Below are 26,067 nucleotides of genomic sequence, written 5' to 3' on the forward strand. Positions count from 1 at the left end.
TCCCTCCATACCAGAACACGTCGGGTGTCACACTCCAGACTGAATCGGGACTCGTCTGTAAACAGCACTTGGCTCCAATCATGTTGCTCCCAATCTCGATGTTCAGCAGCCCATCTTCTTCGGGCCGCACGGTGGCGTGGGGTCAACGGAATGCAGACCATTGGTCTACGTGCATAGAGCCCTCCCTCATGACGCCGATTACGTACTGTTTGGCTGGACACCCTTCGTCCTGTTGCCAAGAGCAACCGTCTTTGTAGCTGCGTAGCATTCTCTGTTCTGTTTCGACGGGCTGTTAACCGTACATACCGGTCATCAGTTGCCGTAGTGGCGCGTGGCCGACCTTGCCCTGGTCGACGTCTAACATTTCCTGTTTCTTGGAATCGATTCCACAGCCTTGCAACAACACTTCTGGCGACTCCAACAGCGTCCGCGACGCTACGTTGTGTTTGCCTGGATTCCAGTCTGCCTATAACACGCCATGCCGTGGATTCCGGTAAATCACGTTGTTGAGACATCCTCAAGTCACCTTGTCTCAAAAAAAAAATACTGCGCAATCGAATTTCACAGTTACGGCAGTAAAACAGACGTTTCTGCAACATCCCGATTTCTGCCCTTATCTCCTTTTTCTGGTTTTTGACGTCATGAACTTTGATTTGAATATGAAGTTTCCCTCTTCCGTTTCCTGCTAGGCTTTAAATTATGGATGATTCATTTTATGTTACTTATCGGTATACATCTTTGCGTAATTTTGGTAAAACCATGTGCTCCCCTAATTGTATTGATCAGTGTAGATCCATAGCATGCATCCGATATAGACTTATGTAGTAACAACAAAAGTCGATATATATTTATGTTGCTATATCATAAATCTGATACAGATCTATCTTGTGTATCTGATATAAACCTATGCAGTAACGACAAAGGCTGATATAGATTTATGTTGCAATGACATAAGCCGATATTGTACATCTGGCAGACACAGATCTATATCCATAGCGTGCATCCGATATGGACTTATGTGGTAACAACAATGGTCGATATAGATTTATGTTGCAATGTCATAAGCCGATATTGGAAATCTTGTAGGCAGATCTGTGTCATGAATTTGATATACCTAAGTCCTGGACATTGTGTATCCTGCTGGGTAACACCACCCTCCCGTTTTGTTCAAACAGATAATGGAAATCCTGTACAAAAAATATACATATAGTTGTTGCAAAACATTGCATGTCATTCCGTGAGAGTAATAGTAATGCGTATAAACTGCATCCATCTTGTGAATATGAGACCTGTTTATTTATAGATCAAAGTAAATGGATAAACAGTAGATCCAGTCTATAACATTTCTTAAAAACCCTTAACAAAGAAACATAGGCGGGAAATGCAATGAGCATTAGCAAGAGTTGAAATCATGAAAATGTCCCATTGAGTGGGAAATTTATTAAAGATAATTACAACCATTAATAACGATAAAGATAATTACAATTTTTGACATACTCTAACCATGCTAAAATAGCAATTTTTCCTACTCATGCTAATATATGAACACAATGAATTTCATCATAGTGGTGTGGTTGGTATACAATAACAAAACAGCTGGAAGAAAACAATTACAAAAACATTTATTTTTTTTACATGTTTTACATTACATTAAACACACATTTATAAGTTTTCAGTGTCTGATTTTTTCCTGCTTCCATCCCAATCAACAGCATTTGCTAATGCCTTGCTCAGTCGGTCACAAATTGCCTCTATCGATATTTCTGGGAATTTCAAAGTGACCGCAACTATACACATATAAAGAAAATGAGATTAAATAACTAAAACTTCAAAACTTTCATAAAACAAACATGAAATTCATATCTAAAAAATTAGAGGCCTAAAACAATGTCAGAACCTTAAACAACCTCCCTCCTAGAGTTCAAACACAGTTTTTAGCACTAACACTCCAATAATGCATTTGAATGGGCCCAAATAAAACAAGAGGCCATTGAAGGGTTTAATTCACATCGGGGCTTATCTAGAGCTCGCTGTTGAGAGGGGTGATTTTTTTTAAACACTGTGAATAGGGTGACTATACGTCCTGTATTTTCTGGGGCAGTCAGTTTTATCTTTGTTCCAATTTTTTGAAATACCCCAGCCTTTTTTATTTTTTGGGTTTTCTGGAATTTGTTATTTAAACAAAAACATATTGATACAAATAATTTTCAATGGATTTATTGAATGCAATATTATAATTTTCACATTTCTCTTTGGGGGGGGGGGGAGATGATCCTCATACATACGCATAAAATGTATTTTTTGTATGGTGCTCCATTAAATTCTATTACTAGTTTTTCTATTACCATTGCTTTATAGAAGAGACAAAAAAAAAACCGTCCAGTAACTTAGTCATAAAAATTGCATGTTAGTTGAAAAACCATGAACAAGTAAAAAATAGTAAGTTGCCCGTGTTCACTAACATTCAGTTCAATGGAATTCAAGAACCACTAATTATAGCAATAAACTGTGTCCAACAACAAGAGAGAAACGATTTACCATGATCCACTGCAATTATGTAGAGGGTGGAACTAAACATTTTTATAGCAAAATTTGAGTGAAAAAAATGTTTTTATATACCACTGCTTCCTATCTTAATTTGATTATTGTAAGAAATTTTCCACATTTTTGTTCAAGTGGGATCCCTCAAACGAAATTTGTGGTCTAGGAAGTCTGGAAAGTGTGAAAGTCTGGAAAGAATGAAACTTCAAAGTGAACACGCCCGTCACTTGGGCGGCTTCTGAAAATACACTAAAAATGGTATATATATATATATATATACAAATATATAAGGACATACATTGAGTACATGTGCTTTGCCCTGAAAGTAAACCTACCTATGACAACATTGTGAGGATTCTGAAGAGCAGTAAAACTCTTTTTGCCCTTTCTTCCTAACCTGCTGTACTGGAGGGCAACTTCTCTGCTTATCAATCTCCTCAATATTGTGAGGACAAATATACTGACATTTCTCCCCAGTGTTGTTTGATGGAGAAAGCGTGCCTGAAAAGTAAAATAGCCATTTTAAGATTGCAATCACATTATGCCTCTAATCATTCATGAAAATAGAATCTGTCAGATTACATTAAGAGCCCATTACCTAAAGTCTAATGCACAAAGGAACTTTCAGCATTAAATTTCATACTCTAATCACTTTCCTTCACAAAATTCTGAACTAGACTATTAAAGGAAATAGACTTCTCTATTTGCAAATAGAGCGATAATGAAAGCAATAATTTGATTTTGCTCCATAACTTCACGCAAAACAGCCAACTGCAAACTTAGTGCAGCGACTGTCAAATCTTGTGTGAAAGGAGCAAGTAATTATCTCTGAGGAGGATCATCTGTACATCTGATCCTCAGTACAGAGGAATCCATCGCATGTTAAAGGAGCACCAGACTTTTATAAAAAAAATATATAATGCTAACCTCAGAGAGGAGAATTAAGGTTGGTTAAGGCCCTGGGTGCAGAAGAAAATATTGGGCCCCCTTTGAAAAAGAGAGAGAGAGAGAGACAGACAGGGAATATTAGAAATACACGTTAACCATATTTTTAATTAAATAACAAATATTATGTACTTATATTTTATTTCCAATACCACTCTAATAGCTATATATATAAAATTGATTTTCTGTGTGCGTGTATGTTCTCTATACAAATCTACAATTTTGGAAAAAATTCCACAGCTTTAATTAAGCATTTTTTGAAGCAGAAACAGGCCGATGGATAAGTTCAAAAGGGGGGGGGGGGAATCGAAATACCTAGCACCCTTTAAAAAAGAAAAAATATATATATTTTTGTACGTTTCTTTAAATCTAGATTTGTTTCTTTGATGAGTCGTGCAGGGAGTCGCCATATTGGTGAACTTAAACACGGTTTGCATGTCCCTCAAAGAAAGAGGGAGATATCACGTGATCCAAAAAAGTCTCATTGAAGAAAACCCGGGCAACGCCGGGTATTATAGCTAGTAACATATATAATACCATAATAAAAGTTTTGAAGAAATAGTTGAACATACGTGAAAGTATAATTATAATTGTTAAAATTACGAACGTGAAAATATTTAATTTTTTTCTTGCTTTTCGTTCTCTCTCTGCGAACTTATCTCATAACAATAATTTTAAGTAAATTGCTCTCAGTATATAAAAAAGCCTAATTATTTGCTCTTTAAAAAAAGTGTGACTTAGCAAAATTGTACAGCAATGAAATTAGTTAATTACCAACATTAATGTTCATAAATGCATAGCTTAATGTTCATAAATGCATAGCTTAATGTTCATAAATGCATAGCTTAATGTTCATAAATGCATAGCTTAATGTTCATAAATGCATAGCTTAATGTTCATAAATGCATAGCTTAATGTTCATAAATGCATAGCTTAATGTTCATAAATGCATAGCTTAATGTTCGCATAGCTTAATGTTCGCATAGCTTAATGTTCGCATAGCTTAATGTTCATAAATGCATAGCTTAATGTTTATAATATTTTAAACATATTCATGAAGCATATATACTCACTAGTTTTATAATAGGTTTTGACTTCATACGCTTCCCAGTCATCATCAGCTTCGTGGCAAGTTTTTATCCACTTCATCAAAGTCGCTATTGGTGTGGAATCAGGTGGAAATTTTGCATGCGTGTCTGAAACAATCCACTTTGTTGGAATAATTTCAGCGGAATTTTCTTTTCGGAATCCAACCACAGCATGTTTTTTTTCTGGAAAAAATTCAGCAAAATTTGAAAAAATTTTGGTCCAATGAACTTGCACTTAAGTCTTAATCCTAGCATTTGGTACAAGTTTCAATGGCATACTTATAGAATCAAAAACAACAAATACAAAACCTAAGCCTTAAAAAAGAAAACTCCCAGCAAAATGATTAATAAAGAGGGAAAAAGCCTATGAGAACAAATAGTAATGTTGAGAAGTCATGTTAATCATGAGACCAAGAAAGACAGTACATACAGTAAACGTTTTTGGCATAGAGAGAGCAACAAGAGCAATTTTTTTAATAGTAGACTTCTCATTAATTTGTGAGTTCCAAACTATGGATTAAGCTTTCTAAAGACACCTCAATGATATGCAGTTCATGCAGACCATTCTCAAATGACAATATCAACCAATTTTCAACGGAAAATATGGGCCCATTCTTGATTATCAGTCAGACAAATGTTCAAACTCTGGAATAGAAAGTGAAAAGGCTGTATAACTAATATTTCATGCTCCACTGAGAATATCAGCCCATTCTCTACTGAAAATATTGACTCATTTTATACTAAAAAAAACATCAGCCCATAACATTCACAATAGCTTTTTTTTATACCCGCCATGTGACCACTTCCTAATCCTCTGAGACACACAACCATGTCTTTTATTACGAGAGAGTCAATCAGAGTACCCCCTCCCCCAATTAACAAAGTTCGAAAGTTCATGCTTTTACATATTCACATCGGTCATAATTTTACACCCGCTTTTGGACAAAGTCATCTTTCACATTGTGACATTCTAAATTACCATTGCGATGCATCTTACATTTTTAAATTCATAAAAGCCATTGATTTTTACAACAAATTAGAGTTGTTTACAACCTACGTCATTGCTTTACGTTTCACATGATTGTTTTTATCATACATACTTTTACTTTCTTAACATGACAAGAACAAATTTCATTGTATTTTTAATTAGTAAGTTGTTTTGGCATTTGACCTAATTGATCTCTGCGCCAATAAAACCAAACTCCAATCCAACATCAGGCAATTCATTAGAAATGTTAGTGCACTCTCAACTGAAAACATACTGCCATTAAGAACCTTAAATATTTATCCATTTTCAACTGAGAATATCAGCCAAAGACAAAAATTTTAAAACTATGGAATAGAAAGTCAAAAGGTTGGTATTAAATATTTCATGCTCGACTGAGAATATCGGCCCATTGTACACCTAAAATATTTTTTGGCCCATTTTATACTGAAAACACCAGCCCATAACTTTGACAATAGCTTTTTTTTAATTCCCGCCATGTGACCACTTCCTAATCCTCTGAGAAGTGATGCATCACCACTGGCAGGATCACTGGAATAACCAAATAAATTACATGCCACCAATCCTACAACCAGCCATTGGTGTTTGAGCTGCAGGACTAACCAAAAGAAGGAAGTCTGTTATGCATAAGACACACAACCATGTCTTTTATTACGAGAGAGTCAATCAGAGTACCCCCTCCCCCAATTGACAAAGTTCGAAAGTTCATGCTCACACAACCATATCTTTTATTACAAGAGAGTCAATCAGAGAACCCTCCATTATGAAAGTCCATTGCTCATGCTTTTACATGTTCACATCAGTCATAATTTTACAACCGCTTTTGGACAATGTCATCTTTCATTTTTAAATTCATAAAAGCCATTGGTTTTTACAACAAATTACAGTTGTTTACAATCTACGTCATTGACCTAATTGATCCTTACACCAATAAAACCAAAATCCAATCTAACACCAGATGATTGGCTAGAAATATATCAGTCCATTCCCAACTGAAAATATAGGCTCATTTTTGACTGAAAACATAGGCATCTTGCATACTGGCAAAATCAATCCATTCTCAATAAAAATTTTCATCAATTTCTTTCAATCAAACATTCAAATATAATTTATCCAACAAACAAATCACAACTTTAAAATCCAAGTTCAGAATACACTTTCTAAGAACCATGGACAAATGAACTTTTGAAATTTGAGGAATAATATGAGAAACTTTATAAATGGATGTTACACTAGAATCTGCTGGTTCATTGAAAAAGCTATTCCTGCTAATTACTATTTCATGGCATAATAATTGGCATTCACCACTGATATCTTTGATAACTGCTTGCACCAACACTATCTGTTTATTCATTAACTGAAAAGTGCTATCACAAGAACACAATGGAGAATTATACCAACCTTTTGACTTAATCCATTTCACAGTTTTAACATTTGCTCTTGCAAGAGAATATTTTCTGAAACACGTTTAACTAATTGTGCCAAGGGATTTGAATTAGAGCGCATCAAGTTTCTCAAGATACCCAAGTAATTTTCAAAGGGGTAACAACTGAAATTATCCAAGTTACCAAAATGTCTCACACAATCTGGTAAATGCATCAAGTTATGGACATTGTATGATATGCTTCTGTGTGGGACCATATATGATAATCATGTCTTCAACAAAAGATTTCAGCATACATTCTGCATACTGAATATATTGTGCATCTAAGTACAAATCAAAATTCCTCAAAACACTTATTGCCACGTGAAAACATAAAAAGTGGCGATATAGTCTCAGTGGCAAAACATGCTTCAAAGCGACTGGGCCAGTGTAAAGAAGAAATTGACGAAATTCTGTGGCTTTCCAGCATTCCACAAATTTCAGTGAACGTGGTTTACGGCTGAACTCAGAAGGGACATTAGGGGAAATCAATTTTAATTTATCTGATATCTGAGTGATTTGTAGCTGTGAAAGTCGCGTGCAGTTCTCAGAGGAACGGGCACCATTCTTAATCCAATAAAGCAATAATTTTTTCATTACTCCTAGATCAACAAGGTGCATAACATCCAAGGGAAATTGTGACACCATGCCAATACCCAAGGAAGAGAGTAACGATACCCCTGTATGATGTTTGGGCTGTTTATTGGAGGCAAAATCGTCATCAGTCCTCATCGGACTATCAATTTGTAAGAATTTGATTTGCATCTCAACAGGAGTCCCTTTCTGAGTGCAGTTTTGGCACCCATAATATGCATTGTGGGGTTTGACACATTTGATAAAAGAACGGGCGGGAGTATCACAGCATACGTTTTTAATAGTGACCATATATTTGACGCCATCTTTTTCAAAGCCATTAACTAGCAGTAACTGTGCTTCTTCAACAAAATCTCTCAGATACTCTGAAGAAAGTGGTTTTGTTTCTCCACAGTAGCATGCCACAAGAAATGGCTTAGCTCCTTCCACATCTACCATTGCCAGAATGGGCCGAAATTGCATTGGCGAGCTTTTACATAAAGCTAAGCCGTCAATATTTATCCTCAAATCAATTTTTGCTGAACCCAATTTGCACAAATTCATATTTTCCAAATTCGATACAATCCCAAAATACGAGAATTGCCCATCACCCATTGATTCTATGTTGCTTGTTCGGCACGTTTTTAGCAAAGTACGACTATCCAATGGCAGCATGGCATCTGGGCATTGCTCTCTGAGTATTACAAACAACTCATTAAGAGCTGAATGAGTGATTTTATTTTTTACAGCCCAATTACGCAATTTTGATGGTAATTGGCTTTCTTGGCTTTGATCATCGGCAAGCAAGTGATCAACGGGAGATGGAACAGAATGATCAACCGGAAAGCAAAACGAATCTCGAGGGGAATCTCCATTCAAAGTAGCAGGCCCTTCACTATCTGAAACAGGGTAATTATTCCTGATCGGCGTATCTGCTGAAATGCATTCGTCTTCAAAAACAGGCTGCTTATCGGCTGATGATCTTTGAATTGGAGCATAACTCAATGACGGACCATTACAACTAGATCCACAAGACACAAAAGAGGCCGATTCTTTGCTTTTGATTGCCACGATAACCGAAGTTACCTAAGCTTTACGCTTCGCGGAACTGATGTGTTGTTGCAAATGTCTTTTAACGACTTTAAAACTATTAACATGTTTTCTCTTACCTGTTGACATCCTGGCAACTTTTCTAGAAAAAAACTGGAACAACCAACTGTAACAAGACAGACGAGTAATACCACGTGCAACTAATAACAACGTGACGAGATGAGATGAAGATAATCTCGCGCATGCGTAGGATAAGAATGCCTTGGCATCGGCTAGCAGTGCAGCCTTGGTACTTCTTCTGGTCGTAGATTAATTTTTTTTACTGTGCCATTGCAGCATCTGTAGTGCTCTTGTTTACGATTTGTGTTTTATCGATCTTTGTTCATGAACTTGCTTTTTTCCGCAGCTGAACAATGAAAGTACCTAACCTTCAGTGCTCAGCGTTGAAATTTTGTCATTTGGTGTGCGCAAAATGAACATATCAGTATTTCACGCGATCTACCCATAATTTCACCCTTCCTGAAGTATTTATTGGTCTGTTTTTTACCATACAATTTACTTGAATCTGTAATTAATAATCTTGATCCACATCGTGGATGAAAATACTTTTGACTGTAGTGTTATAAACGACATACAATGGTTATGTTATGATCCGTTAAAAAAACCTGAAATTCAGGTTTTTCAACTTATCAGCAACGATGTTTCATCCTTTTCGTTCCAGTTTCCGGTTTCATTCCAGCCGGGTTTTCCTAGGAGCAGAACTTTTGCGCCGTGTGTAGTGTGAAAATGTTGATTGGTTAAAAACCTGAAATTCATGTTTTTTTTACCAATGAGCGTTGGTAACAGCGCTGCATGCGCTGTTGAAACCTGCTCCTAGGAAAACCCGGCTTTAGGTTATAAAAATCCGAGCCCTTTAGAAGTTTTTTCTGTGAAAGAATTAATTTTCAATTCATAATCTCAGTATGTTTGCTGTCATTTGAAAGAAGGATAATGTGGCTTTGGTACAATCTCATAATTATCTATAATTTTCTCATTTATCATATTTTATAGTGAGTGAATAAACGTTTGAGATAGAACACCCTGTGTAATTGAGTTTCTTTGTTGAAGCCCACGCGGCTCAGTTATAAATCCAATTTTTGGCAGTGGAAAACAAGGAAAAAACAGTTTTACTAAAAAAATATATGTTTTTAGGAAATAATACAAGTGACTATATGATATTGCCAGAACAACTACTACTATTTCGAGATTATAGCTTTATTGGTGATGGGTGGCAACGAGGATTGTTGTTGATATTTTTGCCGTTCATGTTTTTGCCGTGAGATATGATGTGTGAAGGATATTCGTATCATATTTCTTTAATTCAATCCTAATTAAATTATATCTTCGATGTTGTGTCTCATCATTTGAACGATTTGAAGCCCATAATATTATAAACAAGATGATTTTTTTCAAACAAAAACTTTACAAATTATCTCAATAATTACTTTAAAAGTTATAGCTTGTTTTTACTAAACATCTGCGCAAGCCGGCGATTCCATTTTTTTAATCTCCTCCTAGACTGAGTGTTACTAAATGCTATTATCTATCTTAAATCAATGATGAACTTAAATTTTACAGTTTAGATCAACATCTTTTGACGAGCTCTGCATTTAATATTATTTCTATAATTTAAAAAAAAAGTGACAATATATAAAGCTTTCTTATATATTTCTTAAGCAATATAGGCCTGAAGGACATTTGCTCCTCACTTGGGGTCACGTTCTTGGAGCTTCCCGCATTTACCGATAGGTGGCTTCGTTCGGATGGGATCCATCTAAATAAGAGAGGGGTCTGGGAGGTTTACGATAGTCTTAGGTCAGGTTTTTTACTCCCAGACCACGTAGTCGGGAATGCGGGTTAGTTAATGATAATCACAACAGTACTGACGGGGAATTACCCACCTCTGACTTGGATGGCTTCTCGATTGACAACAAACCACCGGGCAAATTAAAATGTGTGTTAATAAATGCCAGAAGCTTGGGTAACAAGAAAGATTTTTTAGAAACTATGATAGTTGTGGAGGACTTGGATCTTATAGCCATTACAGAATCTTGGGCAAACGATGGGGCTGAATCTTTCTTACACATCTCAGGATACGATACTTTTTTGAGAAATAGATCTGATAGGAAAGGGGGTGGAGTGTTGATATACGTGAAATCATGTTTGAAGGCTAGAGAGTGTAACGTGCAGAGAAGTGATATTGAAACCATATGGGTTGAACTTGAAAACAAAAGACGTCATAAGCTTATTGTTGGGGTTTGTTACAATCCACCGAATAGGGATCAAAACTACATCGCCAAAATGCATGATGAAATTTCCTACATGTGTAAGCGAAAGAGGGTTCTCATACTAGGGGATTTCAATTACCCGGGAATTGATTGGGAGAACCTTTCATCTGGAAATCAGTATGAAAGAGACTTTCTTAAGTTGGTGCTCGAAAATTTTTTGTATCAGCATGTATCAGAAGAGACTAGGGGTACTGCTATTTTGGATTTAGTTCTTACTAGTTCTGAGGATCTAGTTGAACATGTTTCGGTGGGGGAAGAGTTTTCTTCCAGTGATCATCGTATCGTCAGATTTCACTGTAACTTTTCCTCGGGTAAGGTTGATAACAAAAGACTGGTTCCTTGTTTTCGGAGAACTAACTTTGATGTTCTGCGAAGAAGGTTAGCGGAAGTTTTCAAAGACCGGTTGGAATCAGTAGGGGTGGTAAGTCAATGGGAAGAATTTAGTACGAAGCTGTCCTCTGTTTTGCACGACGTCATACCCTTTGTTCGAAAAAAGCGTGTTTGTACATCACACCCTCTATGGTTCACGGATAGCGTGCGGAACCTTTATCTTGAAAAGAAAAGAGCATTCAGAGAGTATAAAAGTGGACGAGGTGACCTATCATTGTTTACTGATAAAAGAAGACTGTTGAAGAAAGCGATAAGGGATAGTAAAAAGGAAGTTGAGTCTAGGTTGGCAGATAACATTGGCTCTGACCCAAAATCATTTTTTCGATACGTCAATAATGGATGTAAGGGGACAGTTGGCCCCCTCTCGATAGGAGGCTCAAAGGTAGAGAGCAATGTAGGCATGTGTAGTGCTTTCAATGACTTTTTCGCGTCGGTTTTTAATGGAGATAATGATATTCGATATACGGGTGTTGCATGGGGTAATAAAACGCTCAACGATATTCAAGTGGAAGATGTGGAGGTCCTAAATCTTCTAAGAAATGTATGTGCAAGCAAAGCACCAGGACCAGATGATATCTATCCCAGGGTTCTCAGGGAAGGTGCTAATGAATTGTTGGGGCCAGTCGCACAGATATACAGGAGTAGTGTTGCTGAGGGTATCGTCCCCAGAGATTGGAAACTGGCTAACGTTGTTCCGATATTTAAGAAGGGTAGTAGAGAAGTGGTGTCTAATTATCGTCCAGTGAGTTTGACGAGCTCCCTCTCGAAAATTTTGGAAATTATCATCAAAAGGCAGTTTGTGAAGTGGACAGACGAGAATAATGTATTGTCGGATAATCAGCATGGGTTCAGGAAGGGGAAGTCATTTGTAACTAACCTCCTTTGCTTCTATGATTACGTGACTAAGACTTTGGGTAAGAGCAAGAATGTCGACGTTGTTTACCTTGATTTCCAGAAGGCATTCGATCGGGTCCAACATGGCAAACTCTTGAAGCGTTTACACGAGATTGGAATAGGGGGCACCTTGCTGAATTGGATAGAATCGTGGTTAAGAGATAGGTCGCAACGAGTTATGGTGAACGGGGAATTCTCTGGTTGGACAGACGTCACAAGTGGAGTTCCTTAGGGAAGTGTCCTTGGCCCCATACTTTTTTCACTTTTTATCGACAAACTCGATCAGGGTATCGATGGAATTACTAGCAAATTCGCAGATGATGTGAAGCTAATGGGGGTAATCGGAAATGAAAGCGATAGGGAGTTGCTCCAGACCAACTTAAACAAGATTGCAGCATGGGCAAATGAATGGAGCATGACGTTTAGCGTAGATAAGTGCATGGTCTCTCATTTTGGTTCGAACAACCCACGGTTCTCTTACGAGTTGAATGGTGTCACTATCCCGGATGCAACTAGAGTCACCGATTTGGGAATTCTCATTGACGAGCGACTTAATTTTTCTGAACATTGTTCAGCGGTTGTCAAAAAAGCGAATAGAATGCTTGGTCTCATTTTCAAAAAGGTGTCTTCGCGTTCTCCTAAAGTCATTCTTTCGCTTTTTCGAGGATTAGTTCGTCCTGGACTGGAGTATGCTGTAAGGTTTTGGAGACCATTACAGAGGGACATAGACTTGGTTGAAGGGGTGCAGAGAAGTGTCCTTATTGGCACACGGGGTTTGAGTTATGAAGAGATACTTCATTTTTTGAATATGTTTACATTGGATGAACGCAGGTGTCGAGGAGATATGATCGAAGTGTTTAAAATTTTCAATGGGATGGATAGGATGGATCATGAACTCTTAGTACACCGCCAATCGACTGCTTTTACAAGGGGACACCAGTATCGATTGGTGAGGGACAATGCAAGGCTATGGTGTCGCAGGAAATTTTTCTCTAATAGGGTTGTTAATAAATGGAATAGCTTACCCCCGGAGGTAGTAAATTGTAACACAATTGACACGTTTAAAAAGAAGTACGATAAACATGTTGGAGTAAATCGAGAAGCTATCCATTCTTAGAATAAGACAACCATAAGTATTCTTTATGGGCATTGTATAATATTTTATCATGTGTATATATTGTTTGTAATTTGTGTTAATTGCATTTTTAATTGGGTTGCTGTATTTTTGAAACATATGACATCCATATTTTTATGGGCATCTTTTTATCAGCCACCTCGTTGGGCATTTTGCCTGTTGTGGCGTTGTATTTGTATTTGTATTTACTTATTATGTCATTGCAAGATAAATCTCTTGATTAATGCCATATAGCGACATGCATCCATATCAGTCTCATTGCAATATCTTGATTAATGTCGTCTCGACACAAGTATGTGGTATTTAATATTAAATAATCTTATAAACAAGATACTTACAAGATGATTTGATACTTAAGTGCATTAAATACACATTAAGTATCAAAACAATGAGACACATAGATTACGCAGTAATTCTACAACATGAATAAATTTGAGAGTTTAGTTAAATTGGTGAGAAGCAGAGGAGCATATTTTAAGAGCTGCTGCTGCCTTTTTTCGAAATGAGATAAACCTCAGCTGTTGCGAGAAAAAGGGACTTTTATTCTTTACATTTCCCTGCACAGATCACTGACCCTACAGACAGCATGACGTATATTTACACTATCATTTCTATAAGCATATTCCAAGCATGGGAGAACATATGGTGGCATCCTGGGAATGTTCTTATATTACAACATTTACAATATTGATTAATGTCATTATGATACCATATCAGTATACGTATTAACGTACATTATTACGTGTATTTTGTGTATATAGTTACTAAAATGATTTAAATTTTTTAAATGAATGTGGGTGGATTCACTACAGGTCTCGTTGTGTCATATATCATACACAGTTCTGCGAATGTCATGACAACACAGATCTATACTAATCTTTGTCGTTATATTGTGTACCTGATACATATCTTTGTCAGGTTGAGGATATAGATTTATGTCTCTTAAGATAGATCTATATTGAGAGAACACAAATCTATAACTTCAATCAGATGTAGATCTTAGTCAGTTTCACGATTTAGACCTATGTGCGATTCAGGATATAGATCTATGTCTACCAAGTTAGATTTATATCAGGTCTATATTGTGAATCTGATGTAAATCTTTGTCAGACTCACGATATAGTTTTATGTCAGATCCAGGATACAGATCTATGTCAGGTTCAGGATATAGAGTTATGTCTGTTAAGATAAATCTATGTCAGGTCTATATCGTGAATCTGCTGTAGATCTTTGTCAGATTCATGACATGATCTATGTATTTGAAACTATATTAAAATAATTTATTGTGCCACGCTGTTGTCCTTCAAAGCAAAAGATTCTTCACATAGAATCAAATACATATTCAACTGCAAAAATTGATGATTTAATCAATTAATAGTGAAATAATTTGCACCATATAGGACGAGATCATCCTATATCATAGTTATGACATCTGATATTCCTCTGACATTTCGATATATAATGATATAGTTCAGATATAGTACTATATCGTTGTGCTACTGGGGACAGTACCTCCTCGGGCTCCTCGGGAGCTTCATGCCGTCCTGGGTACGAGTAGGTTCGGCCGACGTTGCGCCGTCGTCAGACACCAGTGTGAGCGGAGCTTCATTCCTATTCCCAGTTTCTGGTTGGTCGGATTTTTGTTCTGCTACTTTGAAGTTGTAGCTTTCGTGTCGGGGGCCAGGCTTTGTCGGCATCACGGTTTGGTTTTTCTTGTGTTTTTTGGCAGTTTCGGTCACCACCTTTAGAAACACAAGATTATATATATAAGCGATTGAACTTGAAGATCAGCTTGACGACGTGGCAGCTTTTTTGAGATTTATAAGCTTGACCATATTGTTCCATAGCAACCGTTTGTGTTTGGCAGCTGACTCAGGTGTTGGGGTGACCTTTTCCACGTCCAAAGCGTTTTGTAGAATGACATCACATGTTCAAATCATGGAAAGTTGATTTATTCTTTCTTTGAATCGGTAGAAATTTGCGTAGTCAGGTCTTATCCACTGGAGAACTTCTCTTGTTGCATTATACTGGTCAGCTAGGATCTCCGGCTTGGCCGTGGCAAGTTGCTCTACCTCTTTCCATCTCCAGTTTCCTGGGTCAATGAGAATATCGTGAAAAAAGCAGTTGAAGTTGAATTCTTCAGGGGCCATATTAATTTTATAGAACATTACATTAGTTAAAATTATTATAGAGGACTATTGCATGGGAAGTTTGCAAAGTTAAAAGTTTAGGGCCCGGCTGAGTGCGGGTCGTGTATTATTTCTTAGGGAGCGAAATTTTTTGTGACCGTCCCCTACGAAGGTTGGGCGTCTTTTTTAACGTTACATTACCGTTACCGTGAACTTTACTATGGAGCACCGGGCTAGGCCCCTATCTCCTCCGTCATTGGTTGGAATTTTAGCAAACACATAGAACATTGCTATAGTGCCTATGTTAAATTATAATAGACACTAGATTTGAAAATTTTAAAGAAAGGAAGAGAAGTTTTCTAAAAAATTATTAACATTAATTTCAGTATCATTGATTTAGGAAAAATTTGGAAAATTTATGTAACGGCTTGAATTAAAATTTATCTTATATTAATAAACTCAACATGTCTTCGGACGAACTTGTTAGTATTGCTACCTGTTAAAAATCGTTGGAAAAGTAAAGGGAAGAGCGTGGATTTCTGTGATTCGCCCATTTTGAAATCCAGTCTCGGTATTGGCTGGTTCGGCTCTTTCATCATGGCTGCTACCTGAAATGAAATAGAAAAAGGAAGGAGAGAGAGAGAGAGAGAGAGAAAAAAGTTTAGAATTGTTAGTTAATTATAAAAATGTTAGTATTATCATTAGTATTTTTTTAAGTTTTCTTTATAAATTTCTTTGGGGTTTTTAATTTTTTTTGAAGAGATAGCTGGAAAGTAAAGAACACAAGCTGTGTGTGTAGTAGCTTGGGTTTGAAGGAAGAATTAAATATGATCTTTTGACCATATTTCCTCAATCTTTTTTGCTGCTTGGGAAAAAAGGAGATATTATCTTAGTTCACTGCCGTCCATGACTTCATCTTTTGTGATAGTATTAATAACGTCCTGGATGATGGCAAGTTTATTTTTGGCATCCTTCATTTGTTCGGTTAGAAGTCCATTTTTTGTTGCCGGCGTTGTATTACGGCTTTTGTCTGGATCTTCAGTTGAACTTTCGGGATTTCTTTGGGATAATTTTTGTTGAACTGGCCTATACTTAAAGTTCTTTGCTGTCGTTTTTGCTTTGGGGAAATTTTTCTGTTGTTTTGCGGCGTTTGGATTAGATTTTTTTTTCGTTGGCCTGGCTGGGCAGGAGCTATGGTTTGCCGGCTTGAAGTCCAAGCAATTAACGCATTGTAGCTGATCTTTTCCCTTGATTTTTTGGTACTGGCAGGGGGGATATTGATCTGTGCATTTTATGCATCGATATGCGTTCTGGCATCGATTGCTGAAGTGTCCATATCTTAGTCATCGATGACACATAATCGATTGGAGATTACTACTTAATTTTTCTATCGTAATCGGTAGACGGGCTATTTCTGTGGGTTGGAAAATTTTGAAGTTTTCTACTGTTTTGTTGAGGTCTATTTTCCAAGCAGCTTTTACTTGTGTTCGTTTTCTTCTTTTTTTTGCGATCTCAGTTGTGCTACTTAGATCGTAGAGAACCCTTTCTTTCTGAACGCTTCGGCGATGTCGCGTGTCGGCGTCATCCGTTCGAGCCCTCTCAGTATGACCCAGAGCTTTTATTCTTTCTTGGTTTGCTCATCTCCCTTCGAAACGATGTCGTCTCTCAGGATTTCTTGTGCTGTCGTTACGTCAGCTTGGGAGCAAAACTCAAGCCCGATGCGCCTGAACGTTGCTTTGAAGTCAGCTTGGCATCTGTTGGACAGCTGCTCTTCGAGTTTCAGCCATCTCCCATTGGTCCTTGCGTGAAGCGTCATTTTCTCACGCTGATACTCTGCTGGCATCATGTCTGGGGTTCCTTGGCTACCTGAAAGTAAAGAAATTTGGTTTCCCATTGACTGGGGTTCCATCGGTGTTTTAGTCTCATCGATGTGGCGGACTGCTTCCTTGGCTTTGGCCGGTGTATGCGATAAGGTAACCGTTGGCTCCCGACTCCAGATATATGGCATCTTGGTCCGGAATGCGAGAACATTTGCAAGTTTCGGGCTTCTTTTCGTCTCCGCTTGAAGTGGCGTTGATGCTGGCTGGTCTCACCATGTCTGAGTCAGCTCACCCTGGAATCTGAAAAGAAATTTGCTCGTGCGGTGTGCAGAGCTTAAGAGCACACGTCCATCCCCTTCGGTGTCTGGGGCTCTGTTCAAAAAGACGCCTATTCCATTTAACGTTACAGCGGGCAAAAGGCTACTACTTACGCCTCCTCCCTGCTTTAGTCTCACTGGCTCGTTGGGATTGGTCTGTTGAGCCAGTCTGTTTTCCCCATTGGCTGAAGTTGTTCCTAAGGGCTCTGGATGCTTCTTGGGATTCAATCTCATCATTTTTAAAATTGAAAACCAAACACTGTTGATTTTTATCCTCTCTTCCTTTCTGTTAAAGCAGTTCTTGTGCTTTTGAATTTCCATTGCTTCTCTAAAAATACGTGGAAAATATATCATATCGTTGGATAACACTTGGGTGTTTGCGAAGAGAATTTTGTGGCCCTTGGTCAGAGCATGCTCTGCTACAGCTGACTTGTCAACCTGACCCAGTCTACAATTTCGTCTGTGCTCGACTAATCTGGTCAATATCGATCTTTTTGTATATACAGTGCCTATGTCCACTTCCCCACAACTGCACGGGATACGGTAAACCCCAGCTGTTTTTAGTCCGTCCCGTTGATCTTTGGCCCACCTGAGGCATTCACTTAGCTTTCTGGTTCGCTTAAAGATGGTCTTGATGCCAAATTTTCTCAGGTGTCGTCCAATTGTGTCCGTAACTCGTGGAATGTTAGGGAGAAACGCTTTTTCGATCGCTGGTTCTTCTACTTTCCGTGAGGCGTTTTCTGGATGCATGGCCCTCATTACATACCCCGTAGAGTATCCATTGACCTCGAAGGTCCGAATCAAGTGTAATTTATCCTGATCAAAATGTTCTGGCTCACAGATTCTTCTTGCCCGTTCCACCAGAGCTTTGATCATACCTTGCTTCTGGGCAGGATAGTGATTAGACTCCCAGTGCAGGTATCTGTCCGTGTGCGGCTTTTTACGGTAAACCGCATGGCCCAGTCTGTTACATTTCCTCGTGACCAGAACATCTAGAAACGGAAGGGTCCCCTCTTCTTTCTCCATTGTGAATTTGATGTTATGATGTATACTGTTCAGATGAACTAGGGACTCTTCCAGCTTTTCTTCTCCACGACCCCATATAACAAATGTGTCGTCCACATACTGAAACCAGGTTGACGGCTTTTATTGTACTGTCGCCAAAGCTTGGGCCTCGAATCTTTCCATATAAAAGTTGGCCACGACCGGGCTGATTGGGCTGCCCATCGCCACCCCTTCAGTTTGTTCATAATATTCACCATTCCAACTGAAATATGTAGTTGTGAGACAGGCGTAGAAAAGGTCCACAATATCTTCCGTGAACAGTTGGCTGATCTGATCCATGACGTCTCTTAGCGGTACATTTGTGAAGAGTGATGTGACATCAGAACTGACTAATATTTCGTTGGGCTGCTCACAATAGGCCGTAGAGGAACTTCTGGCTTGTGCACTTTTGGCAATCGGCTTGTGCACTTTTGGCAATCCCCGAATGCGTGGCGGAACTGCCTCTGATTTACACGTAGTCTTCTTCATCTCTTCTATAAGAGAGGATGATTTAATGAGCCGGTTCATCTGACGACGTATCTGTTGCGTCGGATACCTCTTTAGTTTTGTGCATGTGGCCGGGTCCAACAGGTTCCGCATCTTCTCTTCATAATCTTCGGATTTTAAGATGATTGTGGTGTTTCCCTTGTCACCGGCAGCACCAAGATGTTCTTATCTGCATTTAAAGATTTGATCGCTCGTATCTCTCCCGGTTTCATGTTTGGCCTAGGCACTTTTGCTCTCTGTAGAATGCGAGATGTTTCAATCCTGACTTCTTCGGTCTGTTCAAATAAAGGCTTCGGATTAAAGCTTCCACGTTCGCGACGATGTCCTCCATTGGCATAGTTTTTGGCATGATTGCGAATTTGCCTCCTTTTGATAGCACCGTCGTCTCCTCGGTTGAAAGGTCTCTGTCATTCAAGTTTGACGATAATAAACAGCTGGAGTTTACCGTATCCCGTGCAGATCGATATCGACCAGATTAGTCGAGCACAAACGAAATTGTAGACTGGGTCAGGTTGACAAGTCAGCTAAAGCAGAACATGCCCTGACCAAGGACCATTCTCTTCGCAAACACCCAAGTGTCATCCAACGACATAAGATATTTTCCTCGTATTTTTAGAGAAGCAATAGAAATTCAAAAGCACAAGAACTACTTCAACAGAAAGGATGAGAAGATTAAAATCAGCAGTGCTTGGTTTCCCATTTTAAAAATGATGAGATTGAGACAAAAGAATTATCCAGAGCCCTTAGGAACAACTTCGGCCAATGGAGAAAACAGACTGGCTCAACAGACCAATCCCGACGAAGCAGTGCGACTCAAGCAGGGAGACGGCGTAAGTAGTAGCCTTTTGCCCGCTGTAACGTAAGATTTCTTGAAAATGTTCGCCACTCGTGCGAACGAAACGTCGAAGGACGAAAACTGTACTTCACGTCGGCCTGAAAACCCGAAAAACTTTAAGCTAAATTCTAATTTACACGATGACCAAGACAGCCTTGTTTGCTTCAAGGCCCCCAGGAATTCATTGTGACTATCAGGACATGTTAGCTTATCATGGTTTTACACACTCTGAATCAGGAATACAACTAGACATCTCTCACAAACCTGCATTGATCACATTTTTATTCGAAACTAATAAAATTAATGTAATTTCATCATATATTTACAATACAGAAATAACAGATAATTTCCCTATTGTTAGCAAATTAAACTTCAATTATCATGCTTTAAAATCAGATGATAAGATGGGAGGATACATTAGAAGAACGGATTTTACAACATTAACATCTTACTTAGAAAACTATAACTTTGTTTTCAAGAGCCCAACCCCAAGACTCATCTTTGCTGAATTTATGTTAAAACTATAAACAATAATACACAATCATTCTAAATACTACCATAAAGGTCCTAACAAGAAATCCTACAAATCTTAGATAAATTCAGACCTCCCACTTAATTGATATCAAACAAAAATTATATTTAAAAACTAAAAAAATATCCATACGATATACTGTTCAAAAACATGCTCACAAATTATGTTGCAAAGTTTCTCAAAGACAAAATAAAAATAGCTAAGCAAAACCTTTCTACAGTACAATTTTAAATTGCAACACGTCAACTGAACGCTGGAAACTAACGAATAAAACACCAGGATCCAACATCAAAAATCGCACACAACCCACCGAAAAAAATTTACACCTTCTTGCTAATAACTTTAACACTCATTTCATAAACTTTGCACAACATACAATGGTACAAAATAACTTTCTACAATTCAATGTTCCTCTTTTTTTCTTGCTCCAACATTTATTGTTGAAATTACAAGAATTGTATGGTCCTTGCGCAATTTGGCTACTTGTTTTGATATCATTACTGCAAAGGCTTTAAAAAGTTTTCCTTCCTGTACTTTACAACTTCTTGCAGATCTTATAAATAATTGTATCGAAATTGGGGAATATCCTAAGAATAGTTGTAAAAGGGGGATTCTGGAACAAAGAACTTAGTGAATACTAGGCTAGGAACGGAAAACAGGTGCTTCTTGGGGGGGGGGGGAATTATTCATAGGGTCCTTGAATTTTGGGAATATATTCTACACGATTTTTTTCCCCATGAGACCGTTATAAAAGAATGACCAATATGATGTTCTCAGGAAAATTTGGGGAGTTGCACCTGTTCCCTACTGTCACTTTCGTAGAAGATCGTTATGCGTCTGTTAACCCACTTTCACTGTGGGGGACGTTTTCAAGAAACCTTGGGAAGGTGCACTTTGCTCGACCTGTTTTTACTTTCGATATTGAACACCTGTTAACCTGTGGGAATATAGGATATCCTTTCTTTCCAAGAAAACTTTCCCCGTTGACAAAAAGCCACCTGTATTTTACTTTCGGTCCGTTATTGAACACTTGCTAACCCACTTTCACTAGTATTCTCATATGAAATCGCAAGAATTTTCGCCATCTTCTACAGCGGATAACGCCAACTACCTATTTATACAGGTGCTAAGCCGCTACCTTCACTTTCAGTTGCTTCATCTGCTGCTCCTGAAGTAATTCCACGTCTTCACGAACTTCCGTGTAAGTAAAAATTTAACGTTCCTTATATTCTATTTTCTTTTTTTTTAAAATAATTATAGATAGACGATAAAATATTCTTCATTATATTTTCAGTTATCTACCATGGAAACAACATCCAGCAAGGATACTATGACGGCTTCAAACACCGTAAAACGTGTTCAGAAAGAAGATGAGACCAACTCGATCAAACGCCTGAAAATATCACCCAATGAAGAAAATATGTTTCCCGTGTGTGATGGCGTACATCTATCTAGTCATCTTCAAAAATACTTTGAAAGTACACTTCAGAATGTTTGAATCTCGTGGAGATGGATCCCTTATCCCTATAAAGAAAGGGATAACGATGACGCCCTACGTATTTGAGACCTTACGGGAGATAATGCCAAATGAACCCCGAAAAGCAATCTTTTTTGTGGTGTGCGAAGATCTGTTGAAGTCAGACGGAGAAAAGGTGTTGTTTTAGCCGATTTACAAAAAAGAAGACGGTAAATTCAATACGGCTAAGAACTTTATAATAATCTACCGCGATGGTTTCAACAAGTTAGCTGATCCGGCAGCGAAGTGCTCGTCGTATTTAAGACGTGTGAAGTGCATCGACTTCATGCAGGATTGTATGAAGAAAAACAGATCGTTTTCAGAGACCGCGGATCCTGAAATTGTATATTCCGAAAAACTCAGTGAGAGAGAGACATGCTTGAGGAATGTATCAACAACATCTTCCAGTGTGATGGATGTGATCTTGATGCCCCGGGTCAGAGATTGTTCAAGCCAATCTTTTGGCAAACGGCTCATGCGATATTTCAACCGTGCGTTCGCTAAAATAAACACGAAGAGTATTGCTGGGGATTTGAATGTTCATCCGAACTTTTTGGAAAAGTTACATTTTGAAAACTTTATATTGCGCGTGAAGGACCTCTATTCACGTAAAGATCCCCTCCCTTGGGGGGGGGGGAAGAAATCAGGGAGAAGGTGTGAATTTAAGTCAGAGTGAAGAGACACAAGTCTAAAGAGTGACATTTGCCGATCATGTAACGTATATTTATAGAGAGCACGATAAATCTTTGTCGGTCATACAAGTTAAGGTGCAGAATTCAGTGTTAGCTTGTCTTATAGATACAGGTGCTTCCGTGTCCCTAATTTCAAAAAGATGGTGTGACCAATATGGTTTTCAAAATAACTTTGAGGTAATAAACCAAATTCAACTCAAAGGTGACTCGGGAATTCTCATTTTCATTAGTCAAAAACTAAATGTAACATTCGACATGGTAAATCACACTCACAAGCATACCTTTTATGTCATACCCGAAAGTTCTTCACACATGTATGAGGCTATATTGGGAATAGATTTTTTGGTTGCCAGCAAAGCGCAAATTCAGTTTTCCGATGGGGGTCTCACACTGAAAATACCCAATGGATCATCAGAACACAGATGAAAATAGTAGAAGAGATAACTTCATGTATGGGAGAACTATGTACAAGTCAGTTTTGCCCCCTATGTCAGAAAAATTTATACCAGTTAGGCTGACAAACAAAATGTCATCCGAGTGCATATTATTTGAAGAAAACCGAACCTTGGTTCAAGTTTTCCATGTTGCAAATGTATTGCACTCCCCAATTCACGAAAACATATATTTTATGAAAGTTATTATAATCCCTCATATAAAGAAACTATTTTAGAACCAGGGACCAAATTAGTGAACGCTGAACCAGTCACCGTTACTAGTTCAGAAAGAACCGAAGTCTTGCATGATGACAGTGTAAGGTTGGATAAAACTTCTATGAAGTTTGATACTAGCCATTTGCAAAGGGAACACAAAAGACAACTTTCATCGTTATCGATGCAGTACAAAGATGTATTTGCGAGTTCGGTCAGTGAATTAGGGTCCTGTGATACCTTACTACATAGGGTCAACTTAGAAGACGATAGACCAGTGAGGCAAAAATCTTATAAAGTTCCATACGCTTTGAAGAATGAATTAGTATCCCAGATTAACGAATTATTAGACGAAGAAATAATTCAGCCGAGTGAATCGCCATATGCAGCACCAGTATTATTGGTTAGAAAAGCAGATGGTACATACCGTTTGTGCTGTGATATGAGAAAATTGAATTTGAAAACAGTTCCTGATTCCTATCCACTACCATGTATGACCAAAATGATAGATAATTTCTCAGGCTCTTATTATTTTTCTTGCCTAGATCTTTGTAGTGGATTTTACCAAATGAAAATACACCCAGATGACACGTACAAAACTGCATTCATTACTGATAATAGCCTGTACGAGTGGACCCGTGTTCCGTTCGGTATCCGAAACTCCCCTAATAGTTTCCAAAGGCTCATGGACATTGTATTATCAGGTCTCAAACCATTGCAAATCGCCACTTACATAGATGACATAGTAGTTCCTAGTAAAACAATAGAAGAGAATTTGGAAAAATTGAAGATTGTTTTTGATAGATTAAGACAACACAATCTACGACTTCTGTGACTTATTTGGGTTTTGTAGTATCCCAGGGCAAGGTTACTCCCGATCCCCGTAAAGTAGAAGTAGTGCGAAATGCCAAAGTGTGCGCGTAAACAGAAAACAGACTAGGGCTTTTCTCGGCCTAACCGGCTTTTATAGGCGTTTTATTCCGAATTATGCCAGTATAGCTTTGCCATTAATAAATTTGACAAAAGCTACTAATGAATTTGTGTGGTCAGAAGCGGCTCAAAAGTCTTTCGAAGTGCTGCTCATTAGGGCTATTGTTTCCAAACCTTGTTTCAATCTACCTAACCTTAATAAGCCATGGTATTTGTATACTGATGCGTCTAATTATGCACTTGGAGCTGTGTTAGCTCAAGATGATGACCAAAATATTCGTCATCCTATAGCTTTTGCCTCTCGAAAGATAATTCCCAAGAGACAAAGTATAGTACTGTAGAGAGAGAACTTCTAGCTCTAGTATATGCCATAAATCATTTTAAGCAGTATTTATATGGTCAAACGTTTACTTTATATTGTGACATTGTCATCATTGTCAAATGTATTGAAATTGAAAGATCCACATTCTCGTATAGCCAGGTGGGTCAAGCACCTACAACAATTTGATTTTGTAGTAATACATAAACCAGGTTCAACAAATATCACTGCAGATTATTTGTAGCGACATGTTTTGCTTGTTACTTATGTGCAAGTGCAGTCTCTGCCTAATTATTCGTCGGCCGAAGTTGCTGCCGCTCAAAAGAAAGATCCTTTTTGTTGTAAAGTGTTTGAATATTTAAATTCTAAGTGTGAAAATGGTAGCATTCCTAAACGTTATAAAACTCTTAAAATGTGAATGATTCTATATTATATGTGTGCTCGAATCAGTCGGAGCAAATAAAAAAAAAGTGGAAATTAGTTGTACCAGAGTCCTTGATTCCAGAGGTGTTAACCCTTGCCCATGATGTACCATCATCCGCACATCAAGGAGTATCTAGAACTTTGTCGAGAGTAAAGATGTCATATTGGTTCCCCGAGTATCGTTTCTCACCAAACGTTTTGTCAGGTCGTGTATTTCGTGTATGCAAAAGAGAGCACATTTTAAACAGCCGAAGAGTCCCTTTCTCAGAGTCCCTGTGACTGAACTTCCAGGTCAAAGAATCGCTAAAGACTGCATAGGTCCATTACCTGAAACCACTGCAGGAAATGCTTATATTGTGGTTATATCGGACTATTTCACGAGACAAGCATACGCAGTTCCTCATATCCGGGCAGTAGTAATCTCCCAAGTGCTCGTAAACTACATCTCTCAACACGGTATCCCAGAGCAAGTGATTACAGATCGTGGGTCGAACTTTGTTTCAAAACTCATGACAGAATTGTATAATACGTTAGGGATAAAGAAGATAACCACTCATTCGTACCACCCTCAAGGAGACGGTATGTTGGAGCGCCTGAATGCAATAATAATCCAATCACTCAGCCATTTGGTCTCCGAAACACATGTTGACTGTGATTTACATTTGCCGTGGGCCCTATTAGCCCACCGGTCAGCGATTCACGCAGCAACGGGGTATTCTCCGGCATTCCTCCAGTATGGTCGTGAATTGGTCCTTCCTATAAACATGCTCGGACCACTCCCATGAACAAAGTTTGACTCCCATCACGTTTTTGTGAAAGAACTGGAACGTACTTTGGAAAGAACATTCCGGATTGTGAATTCGAACCTACTGAAATCAGCTGAAATGCAAGAACAGCGGAGAGCTCTGGTGTCAAAAGATAAGAATATTCAGATTAATGATTTGGTGTTTCTCTTTGTGCCAGCGATTCAGCCGCATCTGTCGA

The 26,067-nt window shown here is 38.2% G+C and overlaps 2 protein-coding genes and 1 long non-coding RNA gene across 4 annotated transcripts in view; 1 reads left to right on the forward strand and 2 right to left on the reverse strand.

The window, feature by feature from the left end:
• Window positions 1-26,067, forward strand: part of LOC149080429 (kinesin-like protein KIF28) — a 1,038,199-nt gene that overhangs the window by 812,791 nt on the left and 199,341 nt on the right. The gene's annotated exons all lie outside the window — the stretch shown is intronic.
• LOC149080434 (uncharacterized) lies at window positions 1,651-8,989 on the reverse strand. The gene is made up of 3 exons (XR_016193576.1): window positions 8,746-8,989; window positions 2,877-3,042; window positions 1,651-1,787 (listed from the first exon to the last, which is right to left on the reverse strand). It is a non-coding gene; the product is annotated as an uncharacterized LOC149080434 (long non-coding RNA).
• LOC149080435 (uncharacterized) lies at window positions 6,957-8,343 on the reverse strand. Its single transcript, XM_089239554.1, has one exon. It carries the CDS (start codon window positions 8,249-8,251, stop codon window positions 7,184-7,186), a length of 1,068 nt encoding a protein of 355 aa, XP_089095680.1. The 5' UTR covers window positions 8,252-8,343; the 3' UTR covers window positions 6,957-7,183.

The sequence above is a fragment of the Pholcus phalangioides genome, unplaced genomic scaffold (genome assembly GCF_987345545.1).
Source record: "Pholcus phalangioides strain wild (caught in Gottingen) unplaced genomic scaffold, Ppha-v1.0 ptg000011l_1, whole genome shotgun sequence".
Classification (NCBI taxonomy): domain Eukaryota; kingdom Metazoa; phylum Arthropoda; class Arachnida; order Araneae; family Pholcidae; genus Pholcus; species Pholcus phalangioides.